This window comes from Oryzias latipes, chromosome 10, assembly GCF_053564925.1.
Source record: "Oryzias latipes strain Hd-rR chromosome 10, Olatipes_Hd-rR_3.1".
Lineage (NCBI taxonomy): Eukaryota > Metazoa > Chordata > Actinopteri > Beloniformes > Adrianichthyidae > Oryzias > Oryzias latipes.
Window position 1 is genome coordinate 6,955,001 of NC_136246.1, and position 14,481 is coordinate 6,969,481.

At 41.4% G+C, this 14,481-nt stretch overlaps 1 protein-coding gene across 3 annotated transcripts in view; it reads right to left on the reverse strand.

Moving 5' to 3' along the window:
• The window catches only part of LOC101167023 (pro-epidermal growth factor), a 31,328-nt gene extending 23,338 nt beyond the window's left edge, over window positions 1-7,990 (reverse strand). The window contains exons 1-7 of one of the 3 annotated variants that reach the window (XM_020701754.3): window positions 7,639-7,990; window positions 5,672-5,871; window positions 4,330-4,511; window positions 2,286-2,513; window positions 2,021-2,211; window positions 1,831-1,944; window positions 1,494-1,616 (exon numbers count right to left, since the gene is read on the reverse strand). In XM_020701754.3, coding sequence (XP_020557413.1) covers window positions 1,494-1,616; window positions 1,831-1,944; window positions 2,021-2,211; window positions 2,286-2,513; window positions 4,330-4,511; window positions 5,672-5,871; window positions 7,639-7,771 — 1,171 coding nt within the window. In that variant the 5' untranslated portion in view covers window positions 7,772-7,990. The remainder of the gene's footprint in view (window positions 1-1,493; window positions 1,617-1,830; window positions 1,945-2,020; window positions 2,212-2,285; window positions 2,514-4,329; window positions 4,512-5,671; window positions 5,872-7,638) is intronic. The other 2 variants (XM_078953901.1, XM_078953900.1) reach the window with 2 other exon arrangements.
• Window positions 7,991-14,481: the final 6,491 nt, after the last annotated feature.

Here is a 14,481-nt window from a genome sequence, read left to right on the forward strand (position 1 = left end):
CATAAAGGTGGGGTAACACTGATGTAAAGGACAGTGGAAGCCTGCAGCAGCAACGGCTGCACTGTAATCTCTGCAGTCATGTTCATTGCATGGCTTCTTCTCTAGGCAAAGGTTGGGTTAAAAATAACTCAGAAATAAGCTGCTGACAAGAAATGTTCCCAACTGCAAATGTCACCTCATCATCTAATCTGATTGTGCAGGAGCTCCTTCCCCATTGTTATGAAGGAGTGGGATTGAAATAGATTAGGATTAGAGCCCAACACATGTAGCAGCAGGCCATTTTTAGCAGTGGACGTGGGAATACAACAGATATTTTGGGGTTGGGTTAAATATAGTTGGAAGTGTTCAAAAAAGAAAGCCTTTTTGCTTGATTTAGAAACAGAAAAGTCTCTGAACCTCTTGAGCTGCTGTCATTGCCACTTCACACTTTGTCTTGACCATTGACTGTTTTCATCTCTGCTGTGCTCCATCGGCTTTTCTGCCTGGATTTTCCAGCTCATCAATGTCTATGTTTTCTTTAAATTTCATCTGTTTTTTCCTCCAATTCACAGACAAATGATGGATCAATTTCTATTGAACTAGGATCAAATCCCTGTTTCCAATGTTTAACACGATAAAGAAACAAAAATGTATCCCAGTTTTCCCAAAAATTCAGCAAAAATGTCTATAAATAATAATAAGGTACCATTTGGAATAAACATAATATAATAAACACAACTCTGCTGGTAGACAGGAGGACTACCTATAAAAGATAAAATATCTCTATCAAAAACAGTTTTAGAACCACTTTAAACCACTATAACCCTTGTGCTAACCGATGGGGTCCAGATGACCTGTTCCTTACACTAACGGTTCTCCCTACCATGACAAAGGTGGATAAAGGTAAAGAGGATTTCATGTAATCCATGGACACCAGTGAAGATCAAATATCATTAAAGAAAAAAGGTTTAGCACACTGTCTTCTGGGGTCTAGATGACCCCACTCCCAATGTTAAAGTGCCTAGGATAACACAAGGGTTAACATTTAACCACACTTAACTAACTCAATCCAAGGCCAGCTGGAGCTGTCACCTTCACACCAGGTTATGCTCTGTTATCACTTCAGGTGTTTTGCTGCTGTCCTCAGTGTCTCAAAGAACCTTGTGTTTGGGTTTACTTCTTGACCTTTGTGCTGTCACGTTTGAAGCTATACAGCTTTCCTTTATTTTATACAGTCATTATGTCTACATTGATCAAGCCTTCATGTCTTCTGCACTTTGGTCTTTCTTATGAGTCCTGATAACCTGATTTGACCTCATTGACACTGATTTTCCTGAGAACTCAAACATTTCTTCCTCTGATGGCCTCTGATGACCACTGAGCCAGTTCTTTCTATAGCGACCTACAGTGGACTCAAAGATCTCAAAAAGAAACAGGCAGAAAAGATTCAATAGGGATTAGCAGATGCTATGGATATTCTCCTTTGGTCAAAGGCAAAGAGGAGTTTGAGGTACCTTTGCATGTTTTCCTGTCAGGCAGGAGGCCGTATCCTTCGGGGCAGGTACAGAAATATGAGCCGGGGATGTTTTCACAACCGAGAGAGCAGCCGTGGTTCCAGTGGGCGCATTCATTCACATCTGCAGAGAGCAAACCAATGTGCTTGTGTTTTCAGTTTTTACTCAATGCTCATCTACAAAGGCCACTTTGTTTTTTGGAGACACCCTGGCAGGAATATAGTTTAAATTTTCTTTCAAAGCTTCAAACAATTGTGTTCTAACTGTGATCCATCAATGGAGACATGTAATCTGTCTTCCATTGACTTTATTACTAAGTTTTCCTTGTTGTACAAACCTTCACAGTGGGTGCCCTGCTTACTGAGAGTGAATCCTTCACTGCACTGACAGACGCCAGGCTCTCCTGGACTGGAACACACGTTCACACAGACGCCACTCCTCTCGTCACAGCCTGTTCAAAACAATGCCTGTCTGCGTGAGTGAAACAGGAAGTTGAAACACATGAAATGAAAAACAATAAAGTTCACCTGAAGACAGCGACGTTGGCTGATTGAGAGGATGCACCACCTTCAGGGCAACAGGAGCTTTTGTCATTGGTTTGATGTTAACGTCCAGTGGCTTTCCACCAGTGTACTTGTTCAACCGCTTCACCACATGTGACCTGGCATCAGTGTAGTAAAGATGCTCCAGGAAAAGTGACATTGCAAATGAGGGAGACCTAACAGGCAAGACAATATTTATGAAATATTTCATTCCTTTTTTCTCAGAATGAAAAGGTGTGTGCTTCCTCACTGAAGCGGCAGGTCCATGATGTGGAGGACCTTTCCACTGTAGTCACAGGAGGCGATGGCGCTCTCTCCCTGCAGACCAAACTGAGCCCAGAACAGCCTCCTGTGCTGGTGGTCGATGGTCAGTGCTTTGAGCTGCTCTGCTGACGTGAGCAGAGTCATTATGATCCGACCCCCCTCATCAGACCGCTGGACACTGGAGACCATCCCAAAAGAAAGCCAAAACAAAAACCTGCAAATATTGGTTTCCATTGAAGGAAGACTTTACTAATGTGCTTTTAACTACAAAAAAACAAACCCTAAAGTTCAGAATCAACACTTTTTTTCATTATCATAAAACGTCTTTCATGAAATGAGTAGGTCAAATAGCATTTAATGATCATGTCAGCTGTATGATCACATTATTGTAGGTTTCTGATTCATAGGGTCAGGTTTTATGGTTCACTTTCCACTTTTATATCTGAAAATGTAGGAAAGGGTGACAGCGTGGGACACAGCATGAGCCCAAAATATGTTTTTTTGTTACAAAGTATAACTAAATAAATTCTATTCAGTTGCCCTTTTTTGCAAAATGGACGCCGCCATGTTGGAGCACATTGACGTCAGTAGGCAGTGATTGGTCCGAGTTGGTCTTAGTTGACGTTTCCATGGCAACCGCTTTCACCAATCAGGAGTGAGCCTGTTTGTAGTCCTCCCAGCCTTCAACTTAAATGAAGGCTTGAGAGAATCAGTCAATCAAATATTTTGAATGTTGGAATGAGAAGGTCAGCAGGTCCACATACTTTTTTAAGGCATCTAATTTGTCAGTTTATAACTTAAATAAGTTGCAATAAAGGAATTATATCATAAAAATATTAGGATTAATAAGAACATGTTAAAAAAACAGCTGTTTTTATCTCTATGGAAGTCCATGGGATATTGGCTTCTTGGAGCCAGCGGGTATACTTCCTGTTTGGAATACCAGGGGGAGGGGTCACTCAGTCCAGCTCATATACTGTCAATGTGACAGACTAGAACAGTTGAACTGTGGAGACTTGATTTTTGATCAACACATAAAGTCAATGAAGTCTTTCAGATCAGAATTTCCTTCCTGTCGAGATAGGTGGGTTTTGCCAATTGCTGATCCGAGCATGGTGCATGTAAACAATTAATTACAATTATGGATCATTACTGCGCTGTTTTTACGTCATGCGGTGTATTACGGTGTGTCTCCCGGTAGAACTGTGTCTCTGAGCAGAGGATCGGCTCTGGGACGGTGTGAGTTAACAGAGGAGGCTTTTCAATGCAGAAATTTTGCGCAGTCCATAGAAACCATGCAAACAATCATGTGGATTTGTGTTACCAATTGTGTCCAGACAAAATAAAGGCTGATGTTATTACCACATATTAATGTGCAGCCATTGTTGGCACATGACTAGTAATCCTAACCCTTCTTCCGGGTCTCGTCGGCAAAGAATAAAGCATTGGCCACACAGATTAAAAAAAATTATGAGCAAACAGGGACTTAATAATAATCATAATAATAATAAAAGCATGCTTAGATGACCTTCTCATTCTATGCAGCAGCTGTGTTTGTTTACAACAAAGCATTTTCTTCTTCTACGGTCATTTCCGGTATTTTAGAGACTTCTGTGGAAGTATGGCGTATGTGAACATTCGTTACAATCCAGTAGAGTTTTTCTGAGTCCATGTAAACAGTTCAATTCTAATCTGACCTTTGATCCGATCAAATATATTTTGCACATACTGTATAACCACTGCTACTTGACAAAAGCTCCCCTCCTGTAAACACTGTAAACATATCAGGTCTGGTCACTAAAAGGATCTGATAACCATTTATCAGAATGTTGTAGTAAAATGTGGTTGTGTAAGCAGGTTGTGTAAGCAGACTCATTGTTGTGATTGTGTGTCATCTATAGAATCAGATTAGAAAGGTATGAAAACACAAATACTTGAAACACCAGTCTAAGTTTTTGATATTTCTGATCTTCTTCTCAAAGGTTGTGTAACTGGATGTGGATGTGTATATGAAAAGCAAAGCGATTCACCTGAAAGTTGGGTCAACACTGATGGAGCTTGGTTTGGTTAAATTCCTTAAAAGTGTCCTCTCATTTTTTCCATTCGTATCCATTCTCCGTACCTCCCCCTTCTCCTCACTGGTCCAGTACACAAAGTTCCCTATCCAGTCCACTGCAAGGCCGGAGATGTGTTTGTCAAAAGAGTACAGTTTCTGGAACACAGACATTCATGAAATTGATTTAATTAGAAACATAAGGACAAGCTCCAGATCACAACAGTGAGGGTTTTTCTGCTCCTGAATGGAGATCAGTGAATCTCTGACTGATGACTTTGATTGTTTTGCTGAACAATGATCCTCTATAAACTGCCCTGACTTTAACATGCACCACCCTCTTTAACATTGCTAAGAACCCAGCTCAGCCCGTCCATAGCAACGCCATTCCTCGACAACAACCCGCTTCCCCTGAGAGATGGCGCCCCCAAGTACCCAAATACTCTGCTCTGGAGAGATTAAGAAAACCTAGCATCAAAAGCTGAGGGTCTCAAATGCCTTCAGACCTCCTTTGACAGCACAGTCTCAGTTCTCATGGCTCAGACTGCTGCTAAATAGCAGTAAGCTTGTGTAATCTGAAGTAGATGTCAGGAGTTGTGTCTGTTCTGACAACCAGACATCGGATTCTTTCAGCTTTGTAGCATCTTACAAATATCTGACATAAATCTACATGAAGACTTGTGCCATCTCCCTGTCTACACTGAATTGCTGCAGGTAACAAACCTCCTAGTCCCATCGCACCTTCTACTTACTGCTTAAACTGGTACCAATAACCAGTTGCAGGCTTGCGTTTTGGTACCACTTTGACTATCTGTCCACTGTTGGTCTAATATAATCCAGACCTATTGTGCTTCACAACACGCAAAAGCATCTTCACAATTTTATATAACCTTAGGAGATTTACATTGAATGAAAAGGCTTTTTCATTCTCTGTCCAACGGGACATTTACTGGCATATTTTTTTTAATGAACTATTCCTGTTTGATGTGAATTTTTGCAGAAGTTCAGATTTTGCTGTTTAAGGTAAACTTTTTTGTTAACTAAAGTGCTACAGCTGTTTTGTGTAAATATATGTCTCATGAAGGAATCCATTTATTTCAATTAGGGTAATTTACATAAATAAACTGAGAAATAAACAGAAAACTGGTGCAGTCCATGGTCTCAGTCCATGAAGCGTGAAAAGCAGCTCCTAATGCAAAATCAAAAATTGATTCCATGTTCGGATGATACTATGAATGGCTGATCGGTGTGTAGGAGACGTCTGCATCTTCCTATAGAGCAGGATCCCCACGCTGAGAACTCTGCTGTCACATGATCACCTGTCTGCGTGCTGCTCTCACTGAAGCTGTGTAGATCACCCCCGTCCTCCTGTCAGCCCAGTAGACACTCTCTCCTTTGAAATGAAAGTCGAGTAGGACGGAGCTTCCCACTGGGGACACGAGCCGCTTTTGGTTCCTGCCGTCCAGGCCAATCCGATGGATGGATTTCCCATGGCAGAACATCAGGAAAGGCTGTGAAGCTGAGGGAAATCAAGCATCAGGGTCTCTGAAATTCTTCTCTGGTTCTGAAGCCCAGAATTCTGTCTGACAGAGACTTTCCTCTCCTTACTCCACACGGTCAAAAATCTGATATAATGTAAGAAAAAACGTAATAACTTTTAAATAGATATTGTTCAAATAGGCTTTTTTTAGCTGCTGCAGAAAACCGGCACCAGCTTTATATTTTACCAAAAGCTTTTCTCCATATGATTGAGAAAGAAATTACTAGGAAATCATATGCAAGTCCACAAAATAAAGTTTTTGAGGGACATCTTTTTATTAAATAAAAATGTGTCAACAAAGAGTGTTTGTCTGTAACTGCAGGAACCTGACAGTCTTCATGCAGCTTTCAACATTTCAGTTTCATGTTCTAACTGTGTCACTTCTCTACTTGTCAGAATAAAAGTCTCTTTGTAACGAGGAAAAAAATTGAGCAATCACAGATTGTGATGCAGGATCCCTCATCTTCAACAGGTCAACAAATAGATTCACTTGTTTTGCGTGGGCTCAGTGAAAGGTGGAAGCTCTTTGTCTTCTGTATCTGTGGCATCAGGAGCTGACACCAAAATTTTGCTCTTTTACCTGATGCCCTTGACTGCCTGTGAGCTAATGTCAGCTCAGTCATGTGCATCCACAAACACTGCTCTGAACTCTTGGGATCATGGCAGACAAGAAGGAACAGCAGAACAACATTATGACACGTCTGGTCTGAGGTCACTGAACTGCTGCATTCTGGAATCCAGTCTGATGAATCACTGATTCAAAAGCTCACAGTATTCTTCTGGGTGTGTACAATGATGCATCATTTCAACTAACGCAGGTATCTGTATTTACCTGTTTAACCCTTGTGCTATCTTAGATGACCCCACCTTTACATTGACGTGTTCTTCCTACCATGACAAAGGTGGATAAAGGTGGAAAGATTTCATGTAATCCATGGACACCAGTGAAGATCACAAATCATTGAAGAAAAAAGGTTCAGAGCACTGTCTAGTGGGTCTAGATGACCCCACTCCCAATGTTAAAGTGCCTAGGATAGCACAAGGGTTAAACGTTTAATTTTGCTTTTAAAACTCAGTTAACAGTTCACAGACTGTTCAAATCAAATCAAATCAAATCAAACTACTTCTCGACCGCCGCGCCAGCGCCCCCCCCTCCCCATGCATCCTTTGCATAACACGATGTCCGCACAGAGGACAAATAGGCTCCTTTCACTGCGCTGCAGGACAGAGCCCTTTAAGAATTCATTTGTCCCCTCAGCTATCAGGCTGTTTGAAATGAAATGAACTGCTATTTTATGAATTGTTATTTTGTTATTTACTGTGTGTGTTTGTGTGTGTTTTGCTGCCGGATACCAGAATTTTTCCCTTGGGAGATTAATAAAGTTTTATCTATCTATCTATCTATCTATCTATCTATCTATCTATCTATCTATCTATCTATCTATCTATCTATCTATCTATCTATCTATCTATCTATCTATCTATCTATCTATCTATCTATCTATCTATCTATCTATCTATCTATCTATCTATCTATCTATCTATCTATCTATCTATCTATCTATCTATCTATCTATCTATCTATCTATCTATCTATCTATCTATCTATCTATCTATCTATCTATCTATCTATCTATCTATCTATCTATCTATCTATCTATCTATCTATCTATCTATCTATCTATCTATCTATCTATCTATCTATCTATCTATCTATCTATCTATCTATCTGGCGGTCACACTAACCTGTGCAGCTGCCGTTCCCCTCGGTTCCTGACAGCCACCCATCCCAGCATGCTGGCCCCCGCTGCAGGGCTTCTGAGCTCTGCAATGCAGAGCACATCATTGCTGCTGCTGTTATCACTGCAGCAAACATCATCCAATTCTTTCCTTGCTCTTCACTGTGGCTCAGGCATTCCCAGTATCTTCTCCAACATGGAAGAATTCCCAAAAGTTTTCCAGAATTTTCCCCCTGATTCTGAACATCCTTTTAAAGGCCAGGAGATGTCACAGTGAAAGAAGATAAAGTCCCACTGAGAAACTTTCAGACTCCTCAATGAGGTGGCTAGTCCTGTCACTTGAGTGTCCAACCCCCACCAGGATAAGTGTGTGAAATCCTGCCCTCTCCCACTTTGGGCTCTTAGGCAGCCAGTCTGTTTTGGAAGCAAAGATGGAAATTCCTGACACCCCTGTGGTGAATTTTACACATGCTAGTGCCACACTGGAGCAAGACCTTCTCAAAGCTGCAGCCAGGTTCTCCATCAGAACAAAATGTGAGAGTCTGGTTGAAAAAAATGAAAAAAAGCTCCCAGCAGCATGTCAGCGTATGTATGTAGGAGTGGACAGTGTTTTGCTGGGAAGTCAGACCTTGTGTGTCTGTGGGAAGGAGAGGTGGTAGATCAGGACGTTAATGTGAGTGTTTGCTACCAAACCCCTTATTATGCCTACAGTAAGATAATACAGATGACACACACTCAGCAGGCTCTGTTTTACAGTTTTCTCAGTCTCTTTAGTACAATTCTCAGATCAGAATTGAAGTTTTCAAATATGTGTGTGCATTTCTCAAAACAATTTGTACAAACAGCAAAACACTATGGATTTCTTGCAAAAGCCTGTAACTTGCTCAAAATCTTTAGTTCATCTCTCAAAACTAAGACTTCATGTCATTGAACATGTCAGTACCATCAGAATGTCAAGTCCTTGTGTCATTGTCTACGAACAAGACAGTCAAATTACTTAGTCATGTTGTCAATATAACTGTGTACTTTAGAGGGAGGTTCTGATGTAAACTATGGCTAAAGTTTTGATGGTAATTATTGTAAAATGTAAGTTACACCTTTTCTGTTTGATTGCAAGAGACTGGACAAGATTCACATTTACACTTTTATTGTTCATATTGTAAGTTGTTGACAGACCATGTCATACCAACATAGAAAAAACCCACTGCAAACAGTAACACAAAGGGAAAAGAAGACAGGACAATATTCTGTACAACAGTACAGGCAGTGCAGTAGGATTTGGTGTGGTCTTCCTACACCTCTTGTCGTTCCTGTATGTTAGGCCACAAATTCTCATCCACATCACAGTGAATGTCCTCTCTTGCAATACAGCGAAATATGTTTGTCACATTATGACAACCTGGTCAACCATTTTGCAGTTAATGACTTATACGATGAACTAATGACTAGGTGTTTTGAGGAGTAAGACTATTGCACAGTGAACTATATAATACATTTTGATCAACATGACATAAACAATTGATAATGTAGCAAAAAGCACAGAATTGTACGTAATCATTTGCATGGATGTACCAAAGCAATTGCAACTTGTTCAAAGAAGTGAGAAACTGCTTTTATGATGTGCACAAGTCACATCATGATGTGAAGATTGAACAAATAGTTTGTTCAATCATTTCCCTTTTCCTCAGAATTTCATTCTGATCTGAGAATTGTACTAAAGCGACTGAGAAAAACTGTAATGGTAGCAACATGTCAGACCATCTCCTGTTGAAGCTCAGCTGAGTCATTAGAGAACGGTGGAGCAGATTATCGTTAAATTGTTTGTCCTCTTCTTTCCAGGAGAACAACTGACAGAGGTCAGGAACGGTTGCCTGCATTCATGTGACCAGGAGACCGTCATGAACATCGGCACCAAGCAGCCTCGAATGGAAGCAGAAGATTTATTCTGCTGAGAAAGCTGCCTTGTGTTCAGCCTGATGTGAACATCCTGAAGGTTGCTGACCTTAACCCACATTTCACTCTGTGCAGACAACAATACAAATGCTAATGCACATAATTTAATAGTCTGCTGCGTGTCTCACGTCACACATGGGCTGCAACCAGACATGTTCAGGAAAAGGGAACAGCCTTCGGCTGCCAGGTTCCTCAGTGGTGGAACGTACTCTGTCTTTAAGATTTCACACTTTCCTTTGAAACAAAACAGCTGGGGATTGTTCTGTCTGACAGCAAGTGCAGATTGGATTAACTAAGTTTTTCTATAACCATAGTGATCACCAACCTTTTTAAGGCCATGGATCAGTTTAATGTTAGACAATAGTTTCATGGACTGGTCTGTACGAGGCTGAAGTGGCAATCCAATTATTTTATTTATTTACATTAGCTTCCAGTTTTCCTTACTGTAACTCACGACGGTAACTTTTATCTTCATACTCTGTAAAATATCTGCTTCGGCATGAAACTTTATCTATACTTTAAGGAACCATTAAAATGTGATTTAGATATAGATCTTAAAAAGTGACTAAAACTGGTATTTTAAAAAAATCATAAAGTGAATCCACCATTTTAACTACTTTATTAGCAGCATCCTTGTAACATTAAACAGTTGGTTGCTGAATATTATGCATCACTATTACGGTTTGTGGAAACAACTTTTGCAATAAATCCATATGTGGTAAAGACTCCTGGTTTTTGTCTGTTACAGAAAATGCAGCTTATGTGTTTTCTTTGAAGTCGAAGGCATTTCTCCTGTTTCTTTAAAACTTTCCTAAAAACGCTTGTTTTTTGTTTCCTTTGTGGGTTTTAAGTCAGCAGTTGGTGCAGCTTCTTTAAAAAAAAAACTAGCTGATGGATTTTCATCACGTATCTGATTTGACGTGAACTGATTTGACGTGCATCAAGAATGAGTCAGATGTAGAGAGAAACCAGTCGTTTTCCAAAATAAAGAGTCATGCTCGGCTAGGACGAGAACAGGCCCAAGTGCTGAAACCCAGAAAGACAAACACTGGAGATGGCGATAATGGATTTATTTTAGTCTTTGGTGGTAGAGAGCTTGGCAGCAGCGACGTCACCAGAGATGGAGTAGTGAGGCGTGGAGAGGAAGGTAAGTTTCTTAGGAGGCAACGTGGAGAGGTGAGATGCAGGTAAGCAGAGTTTGGTGTTGGGAGAACGGGCTTGGCGTTCTTGATGGATGAAGTCAGAGAGCGGTTGTAACTTGATGCAAGGAGTTGATCTTGAGGATGAGGATCTTGTGACTGGACCCAGGTCAGCACTGTGGATGAATGATCTCTGTAGGCAAATCGAGAGCTTGAGTTAGTCAAGAGCATGAGATATACGAGGTTTGAGATGGGTTCGACCATGTATGCACCATAGTGGGCAACAAAATGGCGATGAATATTGTACTGGAGCCGTCTTAAATACAGAAGCAGGTGATGAGGTAAATGCCGACAGCTGGGTCCAATCTGGAAATGAAGCAGAGAAGAGAGGGGGGAGGAGACGACTCCCAGAGGCACCATGAAATAGAGCTTCCTTCAGATTCAAAATAAAAATGTAAAAAGTGTAAGTTGTGTTCTTTAGGACACAACTTTAGGACTATATGTGTGTTGTTTTTTTCTCTGCAAACCGATACCGACTGTCTCATGGACCGGCACCGGTCTGTGGCCCAAGGATTGGGGAATACTGCTAGACAGATGCTCGTGTGATTTTGTCTTTGTCTGTCTCTGCATCATCAGATGCCCTCTGACCCCCCTTTATAATGAAAATGCTTTATAAATTTTTTTTTTTTACATAATTGAAGTAAAACTTGGCTTTTCGTGATCATCTCTTCACAAGTGGCGCAAATAGTCCAACATGGAGCAGATGACTTTGTCAATCCAGATTAACTAGAGAGATGTGAGTGAATGCTGCTGAGAGTCATAAAAGTGTGTTAGCCCCGCTGTCGACAGCATGAGTAGGGGGGGGGTGTTGTGAGGTTCAATAGTGTGCTTGACTGTGGCAGCAAAGCTGAAACTGAACTGTTGTACATTCAGCTCAGAGACACATCTGCTTCACACAGTCTCAGGTTAACGTTCAGACGAAACACAAACAGTCCTGATGAGGTTTGAAGTATTATTGCCCACAATACTCAATAAATCACTGCAACAGCATGAGAGACATTCTGGTCTGGGCCAACCGAGTAAGGACTGGCCAACTGTAAATGCTTTATATCTACATTAAGCTTTTGTACCTTCCTCAAAGTGAACCAGAGTTAGTTTCCCCAGATTATCCGGAACAAATTTTCAGTCAGAATACACCCAAGTGGACCCTGGTCTACATCCAGGAACTGCTCTCTAGCCCATCTTTGGAGGTGGTCTTGGTTCGTTTCCAATGGGACTGAGCTCCGGTTCACTCTGAGTTTCCTCAGTGTGAACATGTTTCATGCCTGGACCGCAACAACTGGACCAAAACAGCCACTGTAGCCGTGCATTATGATGTAGAGAGCCACGAAGAAACGTGAAGCATTGATGAGACTCAGCAACTCCGGCCGGATGAATGCAGACTCATTAAAACAACTTTTAACGTGACACACAATGGTTCTCACACTGTTTTCCCGACAATTTATCATAAACACTTATCATGGTACCTTCTCAGCTGTCGTCTCCTCAGTAACAGCCTTGCAGAGTGACTCCACCATACCAAAGTAGCAAGTAAAAAATGTAGTTCCTGAAGAACACACGTACTGTATGACTGAAGAGATCTTCTGTCACATTTTTTTGTTTACAAGCTTTGGTTTGAAACAGAAATGTCTGGTTTAAGAATCCAGACCAAATTAAGCGGACTCGATCCGGATGATATGATTTTCTAGTCTTAATACACTGTTAATCCATCTTCCTCCGCTTATCCGGGACCGGGACTTTGTTAAAGTCAAAGTCCCATTCACCCACACACATTCACACACTGATGCCATGCAAGGCACTAATCAGACCAAGAGCAAAGTGGGGTTCAGTTTTCTGCTCAACACATTGACAGGCTGTACAGTGGTGTAGTGTGTGTGTCACAAGAACAGGCAGACAGTTGGATCCAAATACAGCAGGTTTATTAGCTCAGCTGAAAGTCCACAAAGCTAAAACAGGGTCAGGCCGGCAGGAGTCGATAACAGGCATAAGGTCATCAGATCAGTGATGGGTAATGAAGGCAGAAAGGCACAAATAATACTTCGCGCTGAGCTCAGTACAGTGCTTAGCTATGCTGAGGATGAGAGTCAGGTGTGTGGCAAACACAAAGTCCACACTGGGAAATGAAGTGCTTTTAGTACTCTAGAGATTGCTCCTGCTCCTGAACTCCGGAGGACAGAGTTCTGACAGAGCCCCCCTCCTGTAAGCGGCTCCAGAAGTGAGGGGCCCTCCGATGCCAAGGTCGACCACGGGGTCGAGGTGTCAGCCTGTCCAGGTGGCTTTGGTGGAAGTCGTTGATCAGGCTCTGGAGGCTCTGCGTCGTTGTGCCCATGGACAGAACATCAGTTGACTGGGGGAGCAGGGATCGCTTTCAGTGAAAGGAGGGGTGTGGACTACCAACAAGCTCACTTATGATTGGCGACTGTAGTTGCCCTAAAAGCAGACTCAGAATCCCTTGATCAATCACTGTCAAGAGGTTTGGCCTCATTTAGCAATAGCCGGATGTAAAGCCTTTCTATTGATAACGTTACACTCTCTTAGTCTAGTGATAATATATTGTGGTGATGGTGACAGACACAATGGGCCCACTGTCAGATCAGGCAGCATGAGGAATTGTGGGATACCCTTCAATTTGCCTGTCTGGGCCTGGGACTCTGTTTTGCTCTTAGTTATTTTATTCTGTTGTGTTTATTTCTTTCTGCACCATGTGTGAGTGGGAGGGAGAAGAGGGTGATACCCTTGTGCTGAAACGTGTGTCCCATACTTAAACACTAAAGTGCATCCTGACTGATCTCTCAGTAAGACACGACTGATGTTGATGCATGATTGATGAGACTTGTGGCACACATGTGGGTGGGCAGGCATAGTATAATTCAATTAATTATGATAATAATGTTTATCTTTTCTTAAAACAAGAATCTTAATTGTTTATATCTTTGGAATCTGGCATTCGAGGTACTCTGCAGAGTTATTTTAAGAAGTGGCAGTACTGTACTTAAAGCACTGTTAGTCATTTAAGAGTAGGTAACTTTGTAAGTTTTTATTCTGTGCTGCTGTTCTTAGTTTATCTGGATTTACTCCACAACCTGTTTGAAACGTCAGAAAGAATAATGATTGTGATGAAATATTTCTCAGAATAACCCCCAAAACACCCTTATGCACAGTATAGCTCATGAAACGTGTCTTGTAAATGAATTCATTTTCCTCTCAAAGTCAGAGAACATATTTTGTGGCTTTTCTTTGTGCAGCGGCTCCTCAGAGATGTCACTGTCACGGCTGAATTCACTGTGATTTGAGAAAAACCTGAACCCTCAGCTGTATGAAGATGCAGGGCGAGTGCAAACCTTGAGATTGCTCCTCATCAGAGGAGGATTCTGTCTGACCAATCACAGACCAGCATTCTTCTTATGTCACTATTATGTCAGCTTGTCTGGACCTCAGCTGAGGTGATACAAAGTAGGAAGTGAAGCTCTACTTTTGAGAGAAAAGACAAACACATGTCTGTTCACTGTCTTGTCAAAATAAGTTGTTTGGTATTTGTTTTTAGCATTATGTTACACCCACATTTTGAAGTGTTGTTTTAGAAGTCCTGAGAGCCGCCAGATCAAAAGGAATAGCAAACAATCAAATCTAAAAAGGTCCTTTTGGGATAATTTCCTAAAACAATTTTCCACCCAGATGAAACATGAGTAGCACACTTG